The 16,912-nt window shown below is 36.6% G+C and overlaps 1 protein-coding gene across 7 annotated transcripts in view; it reads left to right on the forward strand.

Annotated features, from left to right (window-relative positions):
* Atrx (ATRX chromatin remodeler) overlaps window positions 1-16,912 on the forward strand; it is a 225,314-nt gene that overhangs the window by 116,991 nt on the left and 91,411 nt on the right. For all 7 annotated transcript variants that reach the window (XM_077107628.1, XM_077107623.1, XM_077107626.1 and 4 more), the window contains 4 exons: window positions 127-268; window positions 1,182-1,291; window positions 2,406-2,552; window positions 2,711-2,888. In XM_077107628.1, coding sequence (XP_076963743.1) covers window positions 127-268; window positions 1,182-1,291; window positions 2,406-2,552; window positions 2,711-2,888 — 577 coding nt within the window. The remainder of the gene's footprint in view (window positions 1-126; window positions 269-1,181; window positions 1,292-2,405; window positions 2,553-2,710; window positions 2,889-16,912) is intronic.

Raw genomic sequence — 16,912 nt, forward strand, 5'->3', positions numbered from 1 at the left:
ATATTATCCTGGCCTTATTGAACCAAAATATTAGATGTATCTATACTTTAGAAAATATTCCATGGTAAAATTTATACTCCACCATTGCTTGAACTTAAGTATCAACAGCTTTTTTTTTTTTTGTAGGTGATAGAAATTGAAGATGCTTCACCCACCAAGTGTCCAATAACAACCAAATTGGTCCTAGATGAAGATGAAGAAACCAAAGAACCTTTAGTGCAGGTTCATAGAAATATGGTTATCAAATTGAAACCCCACCAAGTAGATGGTAAGAACCTATTAGGCAATTCATTCACATTAAAGTTTACCTATATTTAGTTTTTTTCTGTGTGACTCACATGCTGCTAAGCACTGGAGATAAATTGGTGAGCTAAAATAACATGATTCCTGCCCTTACGATTGCCTGTAGGTAAATGAGGAAGAAAAAAATCTTTTGTAATTGCAGAAACAGTGAATTTTATAATTTGGAAAAATTGTTACTTATAAATGGGTATATTTAACAAGTGAATTTCACTGGTACTATAGTGGTTGGATGAGGTGGCTAAGAAGTGGTACAGTTAACCTCAGTGCCTTCTTTGGGAATTCCTATTTCAGCATCTTCAGGTATGTTTTAAAATAATACTCCTGTACTGATATTAGAAAGATACTCTATTGTAACTTCCTTCTGCTTTCTTGGAGCAGAATCAGTAAGTTGATTTTGAGTATACATATGAATTGATTCATAAGGTAAATTCTGTATTTCCTACTTCTTGAGATACTGGCCCCATTTCTTACTCAGTCTTTTCTGTTGAATAAAGAATAGAAATAATGAATTATCCTGTGTTTTTTTAACACTGTTTGGCTCAGTATCCTTTAAAGTATATTTGATAGGAAGCTGTTTCATCTTTAGGTAAAATTTCTATTTCAAAGGAAAGTATTTTTATATATTTTTGACCATCCCAGGGTATAGAGAAAAACTGTTTTGATAGATTAGATAATGTGAATTTAACAAAGTCATCCAATAGTGTGCTTGTGCTTGTGTCTAATTTATCATTCTATTTATATTTAAGTTTTTTTTTTAAAACTCTTGAGTATTGTGTTAATACTATTTCTTAGAAGTTTTGGTTATTTTTGATTTAACTGATTGGGAAAAGGTTTAACTTGGACCTTTAAATATAACTTAATGAAGCTGTAATCTTTAGGTGTTCAGTTTATGTGGGATTGCTGTTGTGAGTCTGTGAAAAAGACAAAGAAATCTCCAGGTTCAGGATGCATTCTTGCACATTGCATGGGACTTGGTAAGACTTTACAGGTAAGAATAAAGAATATCCATGTATCCTGTTTTTTTGCTTACATTAATTTGGATTCAACATTAATACTGGGTTCTGTTATGTTTACACACTGCTGTAGGGGCTGGAGATAAAACAGTGATTAAGAATTACAGAATCCCTCTCAATATATTATATTCTGTCAGAGAATAAAATAAGAAATTTGTGCTTTTAGATAATATGTGTTAAGATGATGATAACAATAATATAATAAACATTGAAAGTTAAGGAAGACATCTTTAAAAAATGGTATGTTTGAGCAGAATTCCTAATAAGGTAGGGAAGCGGGGTTACAGATAGGGCAAACAATCATGACCAAGACTTTGAGTGAGAAATTAACTTCTTTCACTTAACAATATTTAACTGTCTATTGGGTTGGGGTTGTAGCCAAGTTGTAGAGTACTTGCCTAGCATTTGTGAAGTACTAGGTTTGATGCTCAGCACCACATAAAAAATGAAGCCCTAAAAAACAGTTTGTGATGCCACAGTAATGAGAACATTTTAATGGTATTTTTTACCATTAAAATTACTTCGTTTGTATAGTTGGGATTATAGCTTAGTGGTAGATTTTTTTCACCCATCCTGTACAAGACCATGAGTTCAAACTCTAGCATTGCAAAAGAACGAAAAAAGTGATTGCATTTCTTATATTTGGTTTATGTAGCAGAGATGTGAAACTATTATATAGATTATTTCCAGAGATGGGTAATTATTATAGATTCAGTGAGTTAGAACAAGTTAAAATGGAAAAGTATTGTGTAACATACTTGTCTTCCAAATTGGCAGTGGTATTTTCTGAAAGGCTTTTGGGACATTCTGTGGAGATCAGGGCCTTTGTTTAGGTGTGAGAACATTTTATATTATTTTGATCAATCACAGTATTATTATGATGCTTTAGAGTTAAAATGACCTTTTACATTTTTCATTTTACAAATATATTTCTTTCCCTATACATGGCTTGCAAATTATTTAAACAGTACACTAACCCTTTTCTTGGGTTAATGTACTGTTTAAGGCAAAACAAAACTTTAGTTGTAAGATTGCTTAAATTTTGTGGGTATATAAATGAAGGTACCAACTTAATTTGTTTTCTTTTAGGTTGTAAGTTTTCTTCATACAGTTCTTTTGTGTGACAAATTGGATTTTAGCACAGCTTTAGTGGTTTGTCCTCTTAATACTGCTTTGAATTGGATGAATGAATTTGAGAAGTGGCAAGAGGGATTAAAAGATGATGAGAAGCTCGAGGTATCATATTTAAGTGTTTTTGTTATTGAAATATTTGCATGAAATTCATATAGTAGAAGAAAGATTTTAAATTACAAATAGTGCATATTTTAAAGGAATTTTTAATAGTCTTACATTTTTAATAGGTATTTTCCAAAATCCTTATTTTCTCACAAAAGGTCTCTGAATTAGCAACTGTGAAACGTCCTCAGGAGAGAAGCTACATGCTGCAGAGGTGGCAAGAAGATGGTGGTGTTATGATCATAGGGTATGAGATGTACAGAAATCTTGCTCAAGGAAGGAATGTGAAGAGTCGTAAACTTAAAGAAATATTTAATAAAGCTTTGGTTGATCCAGGTAAAGTATTAACTTGCACTAACATGAAGAAGCAAGTTGAAAAAATTTTTTTCTTATATTTGGTTTATGAAATAATAATTGAGCAACAACCAAGTAGCTGGTTTCGTTGTGTTTATCTGTCAGGCTTTTGCATTCTTTTTATTTCTTAGAATCAAGTAACATTGCAATGTGAAAAAAAAAATCACCCTTTATGTTGATAGCTGTCCAGAAGATATTTGCTAAGTCTGTAATTGTTTAGAGTTTTCAGGGGAGATCTTATAAACAAACATGCATCAGGTGCCTATGTTACAATTGATTCTTCCAGGTGTTTGAACATTAGATGATAACAAGAATTCTCTCTATACTCTATAAACAGTTCTTAAATCTCTTTCCAAACTTCATGTCATCAGAAGAATTCCTGCTTGCTCCTGTCTTTTAAATGGTCACCATTATATTAAGCTAATATTTGGAATACCTTTGATCCTTTTGTAACAGCAATCTCATATGAGAGCCTAGTACTTCATTCTTATTCCTTACCTGGAAAGATGACTAATTGTACTATGTGCAAAAATAATTAACTTTTATCTAAGACTATTAATTATTTGTACAATTTTTTCCTCATCAAATTTTATCTTGTTATATTTCTTCAAGATACTATAGGATTTATGTTTGTTCAAAAACGCTGGGTAGCTGGGTTTAGTTGTGCATACCCTCAATCCCAGAGACTTAGGACTCCATGGCAGGAGTATCGCAAGATCAAGGCCAGACTTAGCAACATAGTGAGACTCATAGCAACTTAGCAAGACCCTTTCGCAAAATCAATAAATTAATGAAGAATGGAAGAAAGTTACTAAAGTAAGTCTATGTATGTAACTCAGTAGTAAAGTATCCCTGGGTTCAATATCCAGTCTCCCTAATGCAAAATAAAATGCCTCCGTAATTATCACTGTTAAAGTTACTACTAGTTTTTAGAATCCATGGCTTGTTTCCCCCCCCCCCCCAAGGATGATGTAATTAATATGCACAAAAGTTACTGCCATTGTAAGTCTAATAATTACATTGTCTTTTTTGCTATGATCAAGTTGGATGTCTAAAACTCCTATAGTTGATTTATTCTTTTTTTGTTTTGCTGTAGTTTTTTTTTTTTTTTGGTTCTAATTAGTTATATATGATAAGAGAATATATTTTGACCCATCATATATAAATGAAGTATAAATACTCATTATTCTGATTATACATGATATGGAATTACACTGGCCATGTAGTCATATATGCACATAGGGGAATAATGTCCAATTCATTATACCACCCTTCCTACCCTGAGACCCCCCCTCCCCTCAGCCTAATCCAAAGTACCTCTATTCATTCTGATGACTCCCCTTCCCCCAATGTGAATTAACCCCGGCACATCAAGAAAATATTGGAGGCTGGGATTGTGGCTCAGGGGTAGAGCGCTCGCCTAGCACGGGCCAGACCCGGGTTTGATTCTCAGCACACATAAAAATAAAGGCATTATATTGTGTCCATCTGCAAAAACGATATTCATTCATTCATTCATTCATTCATTCATATTCTCTCTCTCTCTCTCTCTCTCTCTCTCCAAAAAAAAAAAAAATTGGCCTTTGTTTTTCTGGGATTGACTTATTTCACCTAGCATAATATTCTCCAGCTCCATCCATTTACCTGTAAATGCCGTTGTGTATATATACCATATTTTTCCATTCATCTTTTGAAGGGCATCTAGGTTGGTTCCATGGATTGGCTATTGTGAACTGAGGCGCTGTAAATATTGATGTGGGTGCACCACTGTAGTCTGCTGATTTTAAGTCCTTCGGGTATAAACCAAGGAGTGGGATAGCTGGATCAAATGGTGGTTCCATTCCAGGTTTTCTGAGGAATCTGTATACTTTTATACAGAGTGGTTGCATCAATTTCCAGGCCTCCAGCAATGTATAAGTGTACCTGTTTCCCCACATCCTTACCAATATTTGTTGCTGCTTGTATTCTTGATAATTGCCATTCTGATTGGAGTGAGTTAAAATCTTAGAGTAGTTTTGATTTGCATTTCTCTGATTGCTAGAGATATTGAACATTTATTCATTCATATATAGTAGTTGTAGTAGAACAGAATACTTGTATTTTTAAAATATTTTTTTAAGTTTTCGGTGGACACAACATCTTTATTTATTTATTTATTCATTTATGTATTTGTTTATTTATTTATTTATTTATTATGTGATGCTGAGAATCGAACCTAGCGCCCCTCGCATGCCAGGCAAGCACGCTACTGCTTGAGCCACATCCCCAGCCCCACAATACCTGTATTTTATTTTTTTATTTTTATGTGGTGCTGAGGATCAAACCCAGCACCTTGCACATACTAGGCAACCGCTCAACCACTGAGACACATCCCCAGCCCTTTTTTGATCGATTGTATTTCTTCTTCTGTGAAAGAGGTTGTCTTTTCCATTGTATGTTTTTTAGAGCCTTTGTGTAGTATGAGTTAATTGTATTTATGTGCTTTGGTCTCTGTGTCTTCTCTTCTGTGCCCTTGGTTTACATGTCTCTTTTGGTGCCAATCCCATGCTGTTTTTGTTACTCTTGTTCTGTATTATAGTTTAAGATCTGCTATTTTGATGCCTGCTTCTTCACTCTTTTTGCTAAGGATTGCTTTGGCTATTCTGGCTCTCTTTACAAATGGTTTTCATGATTACATTTTCTGGTTCTATAAAGAATGTTATTGGGATTTTAATAGGAATTGCATTACATCTGTGTCAATCTGTAGTTACTATGGCCATTTTGACAGTATTAATTCTGCCTACCCTAGAATGTGAGAAGTTTCCATCTTCAAAGGTCTTCTTCTATTTCTTTAGTTTTCATTGTAAAGGTATTTATTTTAAGTCTTTTGTTAGATTGATTCCGAAGTACTTTATTTTTTAAGGCAATTGTGAATAGGGTAGTTTTCCGAATTTCTCCTTCAGTGGATTCATCACCATTGTATGGGTACTGATTTTATATCCTCTTACTTTGCTGAATTCATTTACTAGTACTAGAAGTTTTCTGGTGGAATGTATTGTATCTTCTAAATATAGAATGATGTCTTTGGCAAATAGTGATAATTTGAGTTCTTTTCCTATTTATAGCGCTTTAATGCATTTTGATACACTGTACACAAATGGAGAACAACTTCTTATTCTTCTGCCTGTACATATGCAGAGTCATGCCGGTTATGCAATAATTCATGTATATAGGGTAAAAATGTCTGTCTAATTATACCAACCTTCCCACTTGAACACTCCCTCCCATCCCCTCTGTCAGTCCAATGTCAAAATGCATTATGCTGTCATATATAACTAATTACAACAAATTAAAAAATATATAGAATAAACTGCCAGTTTGAGTATCATAATGCTAACATCTTAAATGGTTTTTAAAGTCAACTGGACGATTAATGTAATTCTGCAAGTATGATAAAAATAGAGCCTTCCAGAATACAAAATAGCTCAAAGAATACTTTTAAAATTAAAATTTTACCAGGACACATGAGAAATTAAATCATATTTTCCTTCATTAAATTTTTCAATATAGTAATGTAACTTTAATGCTGGCCCCCACTTCAGCACATTATACTATATTCCATGGGATAGTCAGGTTTCTTGCCTCTGTGCCTAAAAGATCTGATCAGAACAATTTTAGAGAAGAACAGTTTATTTGAGGGCTCATGGTTTCAGAGGTCTCTGTCCATAGAAGTGTGGTTCCATTCCTCAGGGCATAAGGTGAGACAGAACATCATGGCAGGAGAGGGTGGCAGAGAGAGAAAGACTGCACTCTTCCGATACAGAATATATGCTCCACAGCCACGCCCCTAGTGAACCACTTCCTGCAGCCTCACCCCAGCTGCCTCCAGGCTCCACTCTCTTAATCCCATGAGGGATCGATTTGCTGATTTGGTTAAGGCTATAGCCCAATCATTCGTCCTCCAAAACTTCTTGCGTTGTCTCTCATGTGAGCTTCAGGGGACACTTCATCATCACATTACTCTTTAGTAGCAGCAGCAATTTTCTGTCAATTTCATGTTGCCTAAAGAGGTTGTCAACTGGGCCTGCTGTCTGAGCATCTGTAGGCTTCATGAATTGGATCAGTTCATCCACACACCAGGGTGATGAGTCTTAAAGAAACCTTTTTTTTTCAAGGACACTGATGTCAGGTACAGCTATATATCTTGGAGCTTCACTCCTCTTCTGCATTTGGCATTTATCTTTGGAGTAACTACTCTTGGGAGATTATTTGTTCTCAACTAGTAGTGAACTTGTAGTTGCTTGGTACCTCCTGAGAAAAATCTCTGTAGAAAGAAGTTTGCATAAAATTTCTACAGGTAGGATTCAAGGAGTCTCATGAGTTTAGTCATGAATTCTTAGCCTTTCTAGGAAGATTTTCCTCTTTGGGCATGCCCTCTTTCTCAGGAGACAGTAATTCTTTAGAGGCATTCACCTTTGCTTTGAGCAACTTGGCATAGAGGAGAATCCTATAAGATACGTGTTGCAGAGGAGATGGATTAATGGTTTTCTTTCCTGTTATTTCCTCTTTTACCTGCTCACATGAAGTGTTGGGTTCGATCCTGACCACTGATTTATCTTTATCAAGCTCCGTAGGGCTATGAGCTTTCCTTTTAGAGGAACTGAGAAAGTGGCTCCTCAAAAGGTTTTTATACCGCGGGCTGTGGCCTGAAGTCTCAAGAAAGCAAAGAGCAAATGATGTACTATTCATACATGGAAGATGAATGGAAGGTGTTTCCCCATCGGAAGAAGCAGTATTCACTGCTCCTCCATGATTATCTGGCCTGAGGTATCCCAGGATAGTCTCAGACTGAAAGGCAGAATATACACAGGCCTGCACATTCTGGCAGAGCACCACGTTTCCAGAGTCTTGGTACTTCATTGCCTCATGGTCCTACAAGATACTCCAGGCTTATCCCATGCCTTAGATCAGCCATTTCTCCATACACTATGGTCACTCTTATTGAAAAAAGTGGTATTCACAAAGATCCTGGTCCTGGGTATGCGTGCTCCTAATTGGATTTCGGTTTTAATCAGCTTTTTTTGCTGCTGTGACCAAAGTACACTACCAGCACAATTATAGAGGAGGAAGAGTTTATTTGAGGGCTCATCGTTTCAGAGGTCTCTGTCCATAGAAGTGTGGCTTCATTCCTCAGGGTTTAAGGTGAGACAGAACATCGTGGCAGGAGAGGGTGGAAGAGGGAATCAGCTCATATCATGCTTATCCAGAATGAGAGACTTCACTGGCCAGATACAAATATATACCCAAAGCCATGCCCAAAATTTTCACCTTTTCCAGCAGCATCTTAGCAGTTCAGTTTCCACTCAGTTAATACCTATCAGAGGATTAAATCACTGAATGGGTCAAGACTCTTGTAACCCAGTGATTTCTCCTCTGCACGTTTTTTGATTGTCTTACATGTGAGCTTTTAGGGGACACCTCACATCCAAAATATCAGTTTGTGCCCACGAAAGCTCACAACATAAAATAGAATTTTTCATTTCCAGGGTTCTGTATAGTCAATAGGGTAAGATTGCTGAAAGTTCAAGTCCAAAGTCTTCTCTGAGGCTCAAGGCAATCTCATGTTGTGTACTTTTGTAAACATAAAGCAGTTTACAAGTGTCCAGTATGTGATGGCACACCATAAATGTTTGCATTCACAAAATTAGGGAGATAGAAAGACGGATAGGACCAAGGCAAGGCCAAAATCCAGCTGAGTAATGAAGTCTTGTAGCTCCTTGTCCAGAATCTTTTTTTTTTAAAATTAATTTTTATTGTAGGTTGTTCAAAACATTACATAGTTCTTGATATATCATATTTCACACTTTGATTCAAGTGGGATATGAGCTCCCATTTTACCCCATATACAGATTGCAGAATCACATCAGTTGCACAACCATTGATTTACATATTGCCATTCTGGTGTCTGTTGTATTCTGCTGCCTTTCCTATCCTCTACTATCCCCCCTCCCCCCTCCCCTCCCCTCTTCTCTCTCTACCTCCTCTACTGTAATTCATTTCTCCCCCTTATTGTCCAGAATCCTGGGCACATGATATCTTAGTGTTCTCCCCAAGGACATGTATAGCTCCACCCCTATGGCCTTGTTGGTTGCAGCTCAGGTGGCTTGTCTCTGCTCAGTTGTTGGAGCTTTCCTAGGTCGATGTCCTATGGTTACTCGCATTTCTTTTTTCAGGGGTCTCCACTGCAGCTTTGACTTACTCCTCACATCTCCACATTTTGACTTCTCAGGGGGTGCCTGCAGGGACTCTGACCATGCTGCCCTTTGCCTGGCTTCCCAGCCCCTTCTTGAAAATCTTCGTGGAAGCCTCCATGAACCCCTAAGTCATCCTTCATTCTTGTAGAACCAGCAGCACATGGTTGATTCCAACGTCGGCTGCCATCTCAAGCAATAACTCATTGCAGCACCCTCTGAGTGTCAGGGCGGCTGAGCATGTTGGGAAAAAAAAGAAACTTTTTAGGCCCCCTTGTGCAAGAAGGGTGCCCCAGTGGTCTCAATACAATTTTTACTTTTACTCCCTTGAACTTGAGTTGGGTGTGGTCTTATCAGCTCCTGAGATGCCCTGAAACCATATTTCTTTTTGTATCTGGCAAAGTGTTTTTTTTTTTTTTAGTGGCAGTTATATCTTTTAACATCTGCAACTTCCTTAGCCCCAGTTTTACTCTAGCCTTTCAAGTCCAGGTTTTTAAAAATAAGTTCTGCTTTGCTTTTTGTTCCTTAATATCACAATAATTTTGGCTAAAAGCTGTCAGCCATGTCCATGCTACCTCCTGAATGCTAGGCTGCCTAGATAATTCTTCTGCCAGATTAAGAAGTTCATCACTTTTAAAATCAGCCTCACAAAGAGTCTCAGGATAAAATACTGACAGCTTCTCAGCCAAAACATAACAGGAATGGCCTGTCTCCAAATTCCAATGGAGTTGTTCTTTGAACCCTCTTGAGCCCTATCTTCACTTTTCCAGTCCTATTGGCATTCTGTTCTTTGAGCTCCCACCAGAATCGTCCATTAAGCTCTGCTTACAACAACCTAAAGCATTTCCAGCTTGCACTACTAAGTATCTCAGAATTCTTCCCACCAGTTCCAAAAAGCTCAGAAATCTTCTGATCCTTATGGTCAGGTTAGTCACACTAATGACCCCACTTCTCTGTACCAATTTCTGTTTTATCAGGTTTTTCGCTGCTGTGTCTAAAGGACCTACCAGCATAGTGTTTTTTCTTCTAGGGCCTCTCAGTAGACAGAGATCATATGAGCATGGTGTACAATCCATGTACGTATGTATGTATGCATGTGTGTGTGTATATATTAAAACGTGGTTTAGTAAGTAGTGTCCTCACCCCTAGCCCAGTACCACACTGCTTATTTTTACTTTTGTTTTTTTGTTAAGCCATAACCTGTATTTCCTTTTTCCTACGATACACTTATATGTTTTTTTCAGTCTCATGTGTAAAGTATTTGTGTGTGTTGCAGTGGGATTGAATCCAGGGGTGCTTTACTACTGAGCCATATTCCCATCTCTTCTTATTGTTTATTTTGAGACAAGGTCTTGCTACGTTGTCAAACCTGGCCTCATGTTTGTGATCCTCCTGCTTCTGCCTCCCAAGTCACAGGGATTACAGGTGTGTTCCACTGCATGTGGCTCAGTATTGTAGAATCTCTGCTCTTGTGACAAACAAATTTACCCACTAGAGTACATTGTTTATGGTTGCTTTTGTCTGTACCTTTATAATTTCTAGTTAAGACATCATTTTCCAAAATTACGTAGGCTAATTCCTTTATTTTGTTTGCATATATTAAAGTTTATACTTTGTAATATGGTGTAGTGGATTTTGACAATGAATAAAGATATGTATTTGTAACCTTATTACGATAGTAGTTTCTTAAAACATCTTACCATTATTTTTGGTAACCTGATAATTCATTATTTTCTCACTTATAATTATGGCTGGACTTTTTTTTTAACTTAATACATTTTATTTAGTTGACTTTTGAGTCACATTACCATTGGTTAATATATGACAAACTTATTCAGCATTGATGGATCCATACTTGGGTAAGCCCTATCAAATTGGTGAGAGTGGTGAAAGGTTTAAGAGAGATTCAAATCTCATTCAGCATCAGAGAATTCATACTGAAGAAAAATATTACCAGTGTGATGAATGTGGCCAATGTTTCAGCCCGAGTTCCCATCTTATTCAGCAGCAGGGAATCATAGTGTGGACAAGCCCTACCAGTGCAGTGCATGTGGGAAATGCTTCAGCCAGAGCGCTCTTGTGAAGCAGCATTTGAAAGTGCACAAGGAAGAAAAGCCATGTAAAACCCAGGATAAAAACCCCAGGGTTTTTTTTGTTGTTGTTGTTGTTGTTTTTGCCCCAGGGCAAAAGTCTCAGTATCATATTGGAAAGCTGTTACAGGAAGGAAATCAGTGGATGGTTGTGCCAAATTATGGCGGTCCTTCAGCCCTTTTTTTTGGGGGGGGATGGTTTAGATACAGACTATTCTTGTGAATTTCCAAATGTTATATAGTAGAGCACTTAGAATACTGGGTTCTTCACTAGCATGAAGATATTGGAAGTTTAATGACACGGGGCTGAAAGAAAGTTCAGCTGCTGTTATTTTTATGTGACTGGAACACCAAAACCTAAAAATATAAAGTCCTTGATCTATATTCTGTTATAATTTCTCAAGTATGTGTAGGATCAAGTAACTCCTTAAACTATACAAAAAAGCAAAATGGTAAAAGGTAACATAATAAATGTTTTTAAAATTTTGAAACAAAAAAAAGGTAAAATCCTTGATCTCATTTGAAATTGCTTCCTACATTCTTTTGAAAAAATAAACTTTAAATACTCAGTATTTTCTGTGAAAGGAATACAAAAAGCGAGAAGGAATTAATTTCATTCATTAGCTTTGAAGTTCTGTGACATTAGGAGATCTTATGTTTGTAAAAAGCTTGAGTTTTTCTTATTATGGAGAATTACACATAACAAAACATTTTCATAGTGTTCTGTGACTATCACAGTTATTCCATTGGAAATGCAGAAATTCTTCATCACCCTGAAAATAAATTCTGTACCTATTAGCACTCATTACCACTAATCTCCTTTCTGTTTCTATGGATTTGCGTATTCTGGATATTTCAATAAGATGGAATCATGTAATATCTACCTCATTGATTTAGCTTAACATTTTAAAGGTTTATCTATATTAAAATGTGCATCAGTAGTCTCTTAACATTCCCTGCCAAAGAATATTACACTGTATGCATACTAGCCATATTTTTATTGATGGACCTTTACCTTGTTTTTATTTTTGAGTACTATGCATAATGCTGCAATGAACATTCATGTAGAAATTTTTATTTCTGCATGTATTATTTTTTCATCCCTCTGGATATTCAGCTAAGAATGGAATTTCTGGGTTATATGGTAACATAATGGTTCATATTTTGAGGAAATTCCAATTTTCCACAGCATTTCCTCTTTTTTTTTTTTTTTTTTTTACCAGGAGTGCATGAAAATTCTTCTTTCTCCATATTCTTTAACACTTGTCATTGTCTGTTTTATTATATCTTTCCTTGTGGGTATAAAGAAGTATCTCATTGTGGTTTTAACACACATTTTCCTAATGAGTAATTATGGTCAGCATCTTTTCATATATTTGTTGGTTATTTGTTTATTCTCTTTGGAGAAATTTCTTATTCAAAACCTTGTTCAGTTTGTAGTGGGTTTTCTTTAACCTCCAACCCCTACCCTTTTGGTTCTGGGTGTTGAACTTAGACTCAACCAATGAGACTCATTTTTACATTGTTTTCAAGATATATATTTTGTCTTCATTGTCTGAGGTCCTGTCTTCCAAGTGGTGTAATCTGTTGATGTTGCTTTCAGTTGAACTTTTAATTTAGTTTATTGTTTCTTTCATTTCAAGGATTTCTATTTTTTTTTAAGAACCTCTGTCTCCCTATTAATCTTTTGCTTCTTGTATTTGTTTATGTAGCTCTTTGTGAAAATGATCTTTTGCTTCCTGTACCTGCTCTTATAGCATCCTTTAATTCTCAGAACATTTTCATTATGTACATCCTGAGCTCCTTCTCTGTCATTTTTCCTTCTATGCTGGCCATGGATTCTAATAATGTGGTATCTTGATTTGTTTGGGGCACTTACTTCCCTTGTCTTTTCATATTGCTAGTGTGTCTTCTCTTCTAGCACTGTGGATCCCAGGCATTACCATTTTTACCCTATGGGCTTATAGTGCCCCTGGAGGGAACCAATATCTCTCTTTTGAGGTGAAGGACAATGTTAACAGATCCCAAAATAAACAATATACACCCTAAAAACAAAATGTTTGTTATTAAGACATTTATACTTTGGTCACAATGTACAGAAATGGTGAATTCAATTATTATCTACAGTATACTCAGTAGGCTTCTAAAAGTATTTATAGTTTCTGATGGTGGACAAAGAACCAGTGGTGAGTAGTAGGATGATATGCTGAGGAGGTAGGAAGTGAGGATTTAGAGTTATTATATCTTAGGAAGTGTGAAGGAGAATTCTAAAGAGGAAGATTAGTAGCAGGAGAAGGGAGAGGAAGTAATTTTGGGTATAGAAGTAAGTGGGAAGACAGTAGAGTACATAAAACAAACACATATATATTAAGAAAAGTAAAAATTGTTAAAATAGTAGAATTGGTTCAGGGAAAAAAGGAAAAAAGAAAAAAGAATATACAACACAACTGTAATATACTATTCAGTCATCCCAGTTCTCAAAATCCTAATTCATGCAAAGTACTTGGTTTCACATCTGATGGGGATATGAGGGTGGGAGAATAGAGAGGGAAAGGAAAAATAATATCTTGAAGGAAGAAACAGGTATTGTTTGGGTTGGAGATCAGTATCTTTCCTGCTTCCCTTCTCATCCAATAGGTAGGGTCATCTGTTGTTAGTTTATATCTCCGCCCTCAGGATGGTGAAGCTAACCAGGCTGTTACTGTGCTGGAGTAGTGGCTGCTGGGGAGAGGGGGCAGTTAGAAACTGGGTACCTGGCCAGCTGGGGTTCCGAACTGGGAGTTGGCCCCATTGAAGGTGGTGATGAAAGTTACCCAAGATGAAGGTGCCTGCTTTCAGCTATTGGATGTTGGGTCATGCGTGGAGGTGGTGGGGAGCCGAGCGATAGCACTGGAAGATGAATTCAGAGATGAGCTCTGTGGCATGTAGTGTATGGCTGTCGCCTGAGTTCAGGGACTTTGTGAAGTTCTCAGGTGCAGGCAGGCTACAGCACACAGGGGACTATCTCCGCTGCTGCAGAGTCCCAAGATGGTGGCAACCAGGGGAGCCGCACGTTGGCAGATGGGGTTCCAAACAGGAATGGTGGCCAAACAGTAGTGGTGGCTGGAGTTCCTGCTTGTGGGAAGCTTCTGGGTGTCCTAGGTGGGAGCGGCTTGTGTGATTTCTGCTCGGGTGGGTGGCTGAAAGTTCTGTGTGGGTGCTGCTGCCGATAGTCCTGCTCCGGTACCCAGTAGTCCTATATGGGCAAATAGTTGGGAGACCTCCTCTGACGCTGAGCCCTGGACTGCATGGTGACTGTGATTTCTGTTCATGAGCAGAAATGTTGCTCGTAGAGAAGCAGTATAATCCCAGGTCATGGAGTGACATAGAATGTTGCCTCTCTCTGGCCCGCCATCTTGAATCCTCTTTTTATCTTTTTCATGCTGTTGACGTAACCCAGGGTTGCTTTTCCACTGGGCTACATCCCCATCCCTGTTTTTTAAAAAAAATTTTTTAAATTTTTAATTTTTTGTTCTTTTTAGATATACATGACAGTAGAGTATATTTTGACATTTTTATATAGGCATGGAGCATATCTTATTCTTATTAAGATTTCAGTCTTGTGCTTGTGTATTATGTAGAGCTTCATTGTGGTGTATTCATATATGTACATAGGAACGTTATGTCTGATTCATTCCACTGTCTTCCCTATTCCTTTTCCCCCTCCCTTCCCTGCATTCCCCTTTGTCTAACCTTCAGTTCTTCACCTCTCCCCTTTTGTTGTGTGTTATAGTCCACATATCACATAGAACATTTTACCTTTTTTTTTTTTTTTTTGGTGGGGGGAGGTTTTTCTCCCCATTCATTTTTATGTTTTTAGTTTTAGACAGGGTCTCACTAAGTTGGTAAGACTGGCCTCCATCTGGATTTTTCTACCTCAGCCTATCAAGTTGCTGGTATTACAGGTGTGTGTCACTTTACGCAGCTCTTTGATTTCATTTTTCTTGCCTAATGGATCTTCCTAGAGCTTCCTATACAATATTGCATGTAAATTGTGAGAAAGTTTGTCTTGTTTTTGATTTTGGGAAGCTCAATTAACTATGGTGTTAACTGTGTTTTTTCTAAAAAACAAATACCTTTTATGAGGGTTAGTAAGTTGGATATTTGGTTTATTTTTTGTTAACTTTGAAAAATAAATACTTATATTATCTTTGTTAGCACTTAACTGGAGCTATGGCTTTTCTGTTAGGTTTTATTGAATATTCTTTGAAGTCTTACCTTTCATTTCCTTTCCAGAGTATATAAGAAGCTTAGAGATACCTTGGTTTGTCATATCAGAAAAATCATCTGTACTGCATGGAGAATCCCCTGTTTTCTATTATATATAATATATACTAAGAGGCATATGTAAGCTCTAAATGTATTGGCAGTAATCACTTTTTTATATAATTTTTCTTTCCACCTAAATCTGAAGTATTGGGCTATTTAGAAGGGATCTGTTAAACAAAACACTTGCTTTTCCAATACCTGTTTTCTTTCTTTGCCCAATTTGTCTTCTCTGATTTGGGGTCTGACTGGTGGTAGTGAAGGATCATATAAGTGATAGCTGAGTTTATGAAGGCCTGACTTTGGATATGTTGTGGCATAAAAATCTGAATTGTAGTTTAAGATGGAAGTAAAGTGTAAGAGGTAGGAGATACCAGATTCTTAAGAATGATATCAGGTCATAAATTCACAAGTGTAAGCTATTAGGACAGAATCCTGGAATAGTAGGAGCATGTATTAGGATGGAAATTGTTTAGAACTGACCAGAGTTTTTGGACAGCAATATTCATATGTGAACTCTGGTTCTCTGGTTATCGCTGCATAACTATTAGCCAAAGTCTTAGTGGATTAAAGTGACAACCATCTTTTCATTCTTTCTCCTTGTTTTAGTGTTTTCAGGGTTTTGCAGTAGGCTTGTGTGGACAGTTTCCAATATTTTATCAGTTTTTTCCCTAATATTTTGATTTTTAAAATTTACCAATACATATCAATGTAATACACTAAAAATAAATTTAAGTATAACAGTATATAAAAAGACTTTTATTTTGTTTTCCTCTCCTATCCTGCCACTTATTGTATTTTTTTTAATTGGTTGTTCAAAACATTACAAAGCTCTTGACATATCATATTTCATACATTTGATTCAAGTCGGTTATGAACTCCCATTTTTACCCCATATACAAATTGCAGAATCACATCGGTTACCTGCCACTTATTTTAAAGCATATTTTTCTCTTAATATCTTCAAATTGATCTGTTGGAGTCTAATTAACATTACTGTTCTTGATTGTTCATTAGGTGTATTTGTGGTACAATATTGATGGCATCATTTGATTTCAGCAATAATGTCTGCCTATATAATTAGAATAAATATTAAAAGTATACTGAACCATCTTAACATCCTTTAATATCAGGCTTGAGCTTGTGTGCAGTGATCCATACCTGTAATGCAGCTTGGGAGGGTTAGACAGGAGGATCACAAATTCAAAGCCAGCTGTAGCAACTTAGCAAGGCTCTAGGTAACTTAGTGGAACACTGTCTCAGAATGAAAAATAAAAAGGGCTGGGATATATGGCTTAGTGGTTGAGTGCCTCTGGGCTCAATCTCTGGTACAAATCATCATCAACATCAGTCTTGAATTTTGAACAGAAATTTTCTTATA

The sequence above is a fragment of the Callospermophilus lateralis genome, chromosome X (assembly GCF_048772815.1).
Source record: "Callospermophilus lateralis isolate mCalLat2 chromosome X, mCalLat2.hap1, whole genome shotgun sequence".
NCBI classification, from domain to species: Eukaryota; Metazoa; Chordata; class Mammalia; order Rodentia; family Sciuridae; genus Callospermophilus; species Callospermophilus lateralis.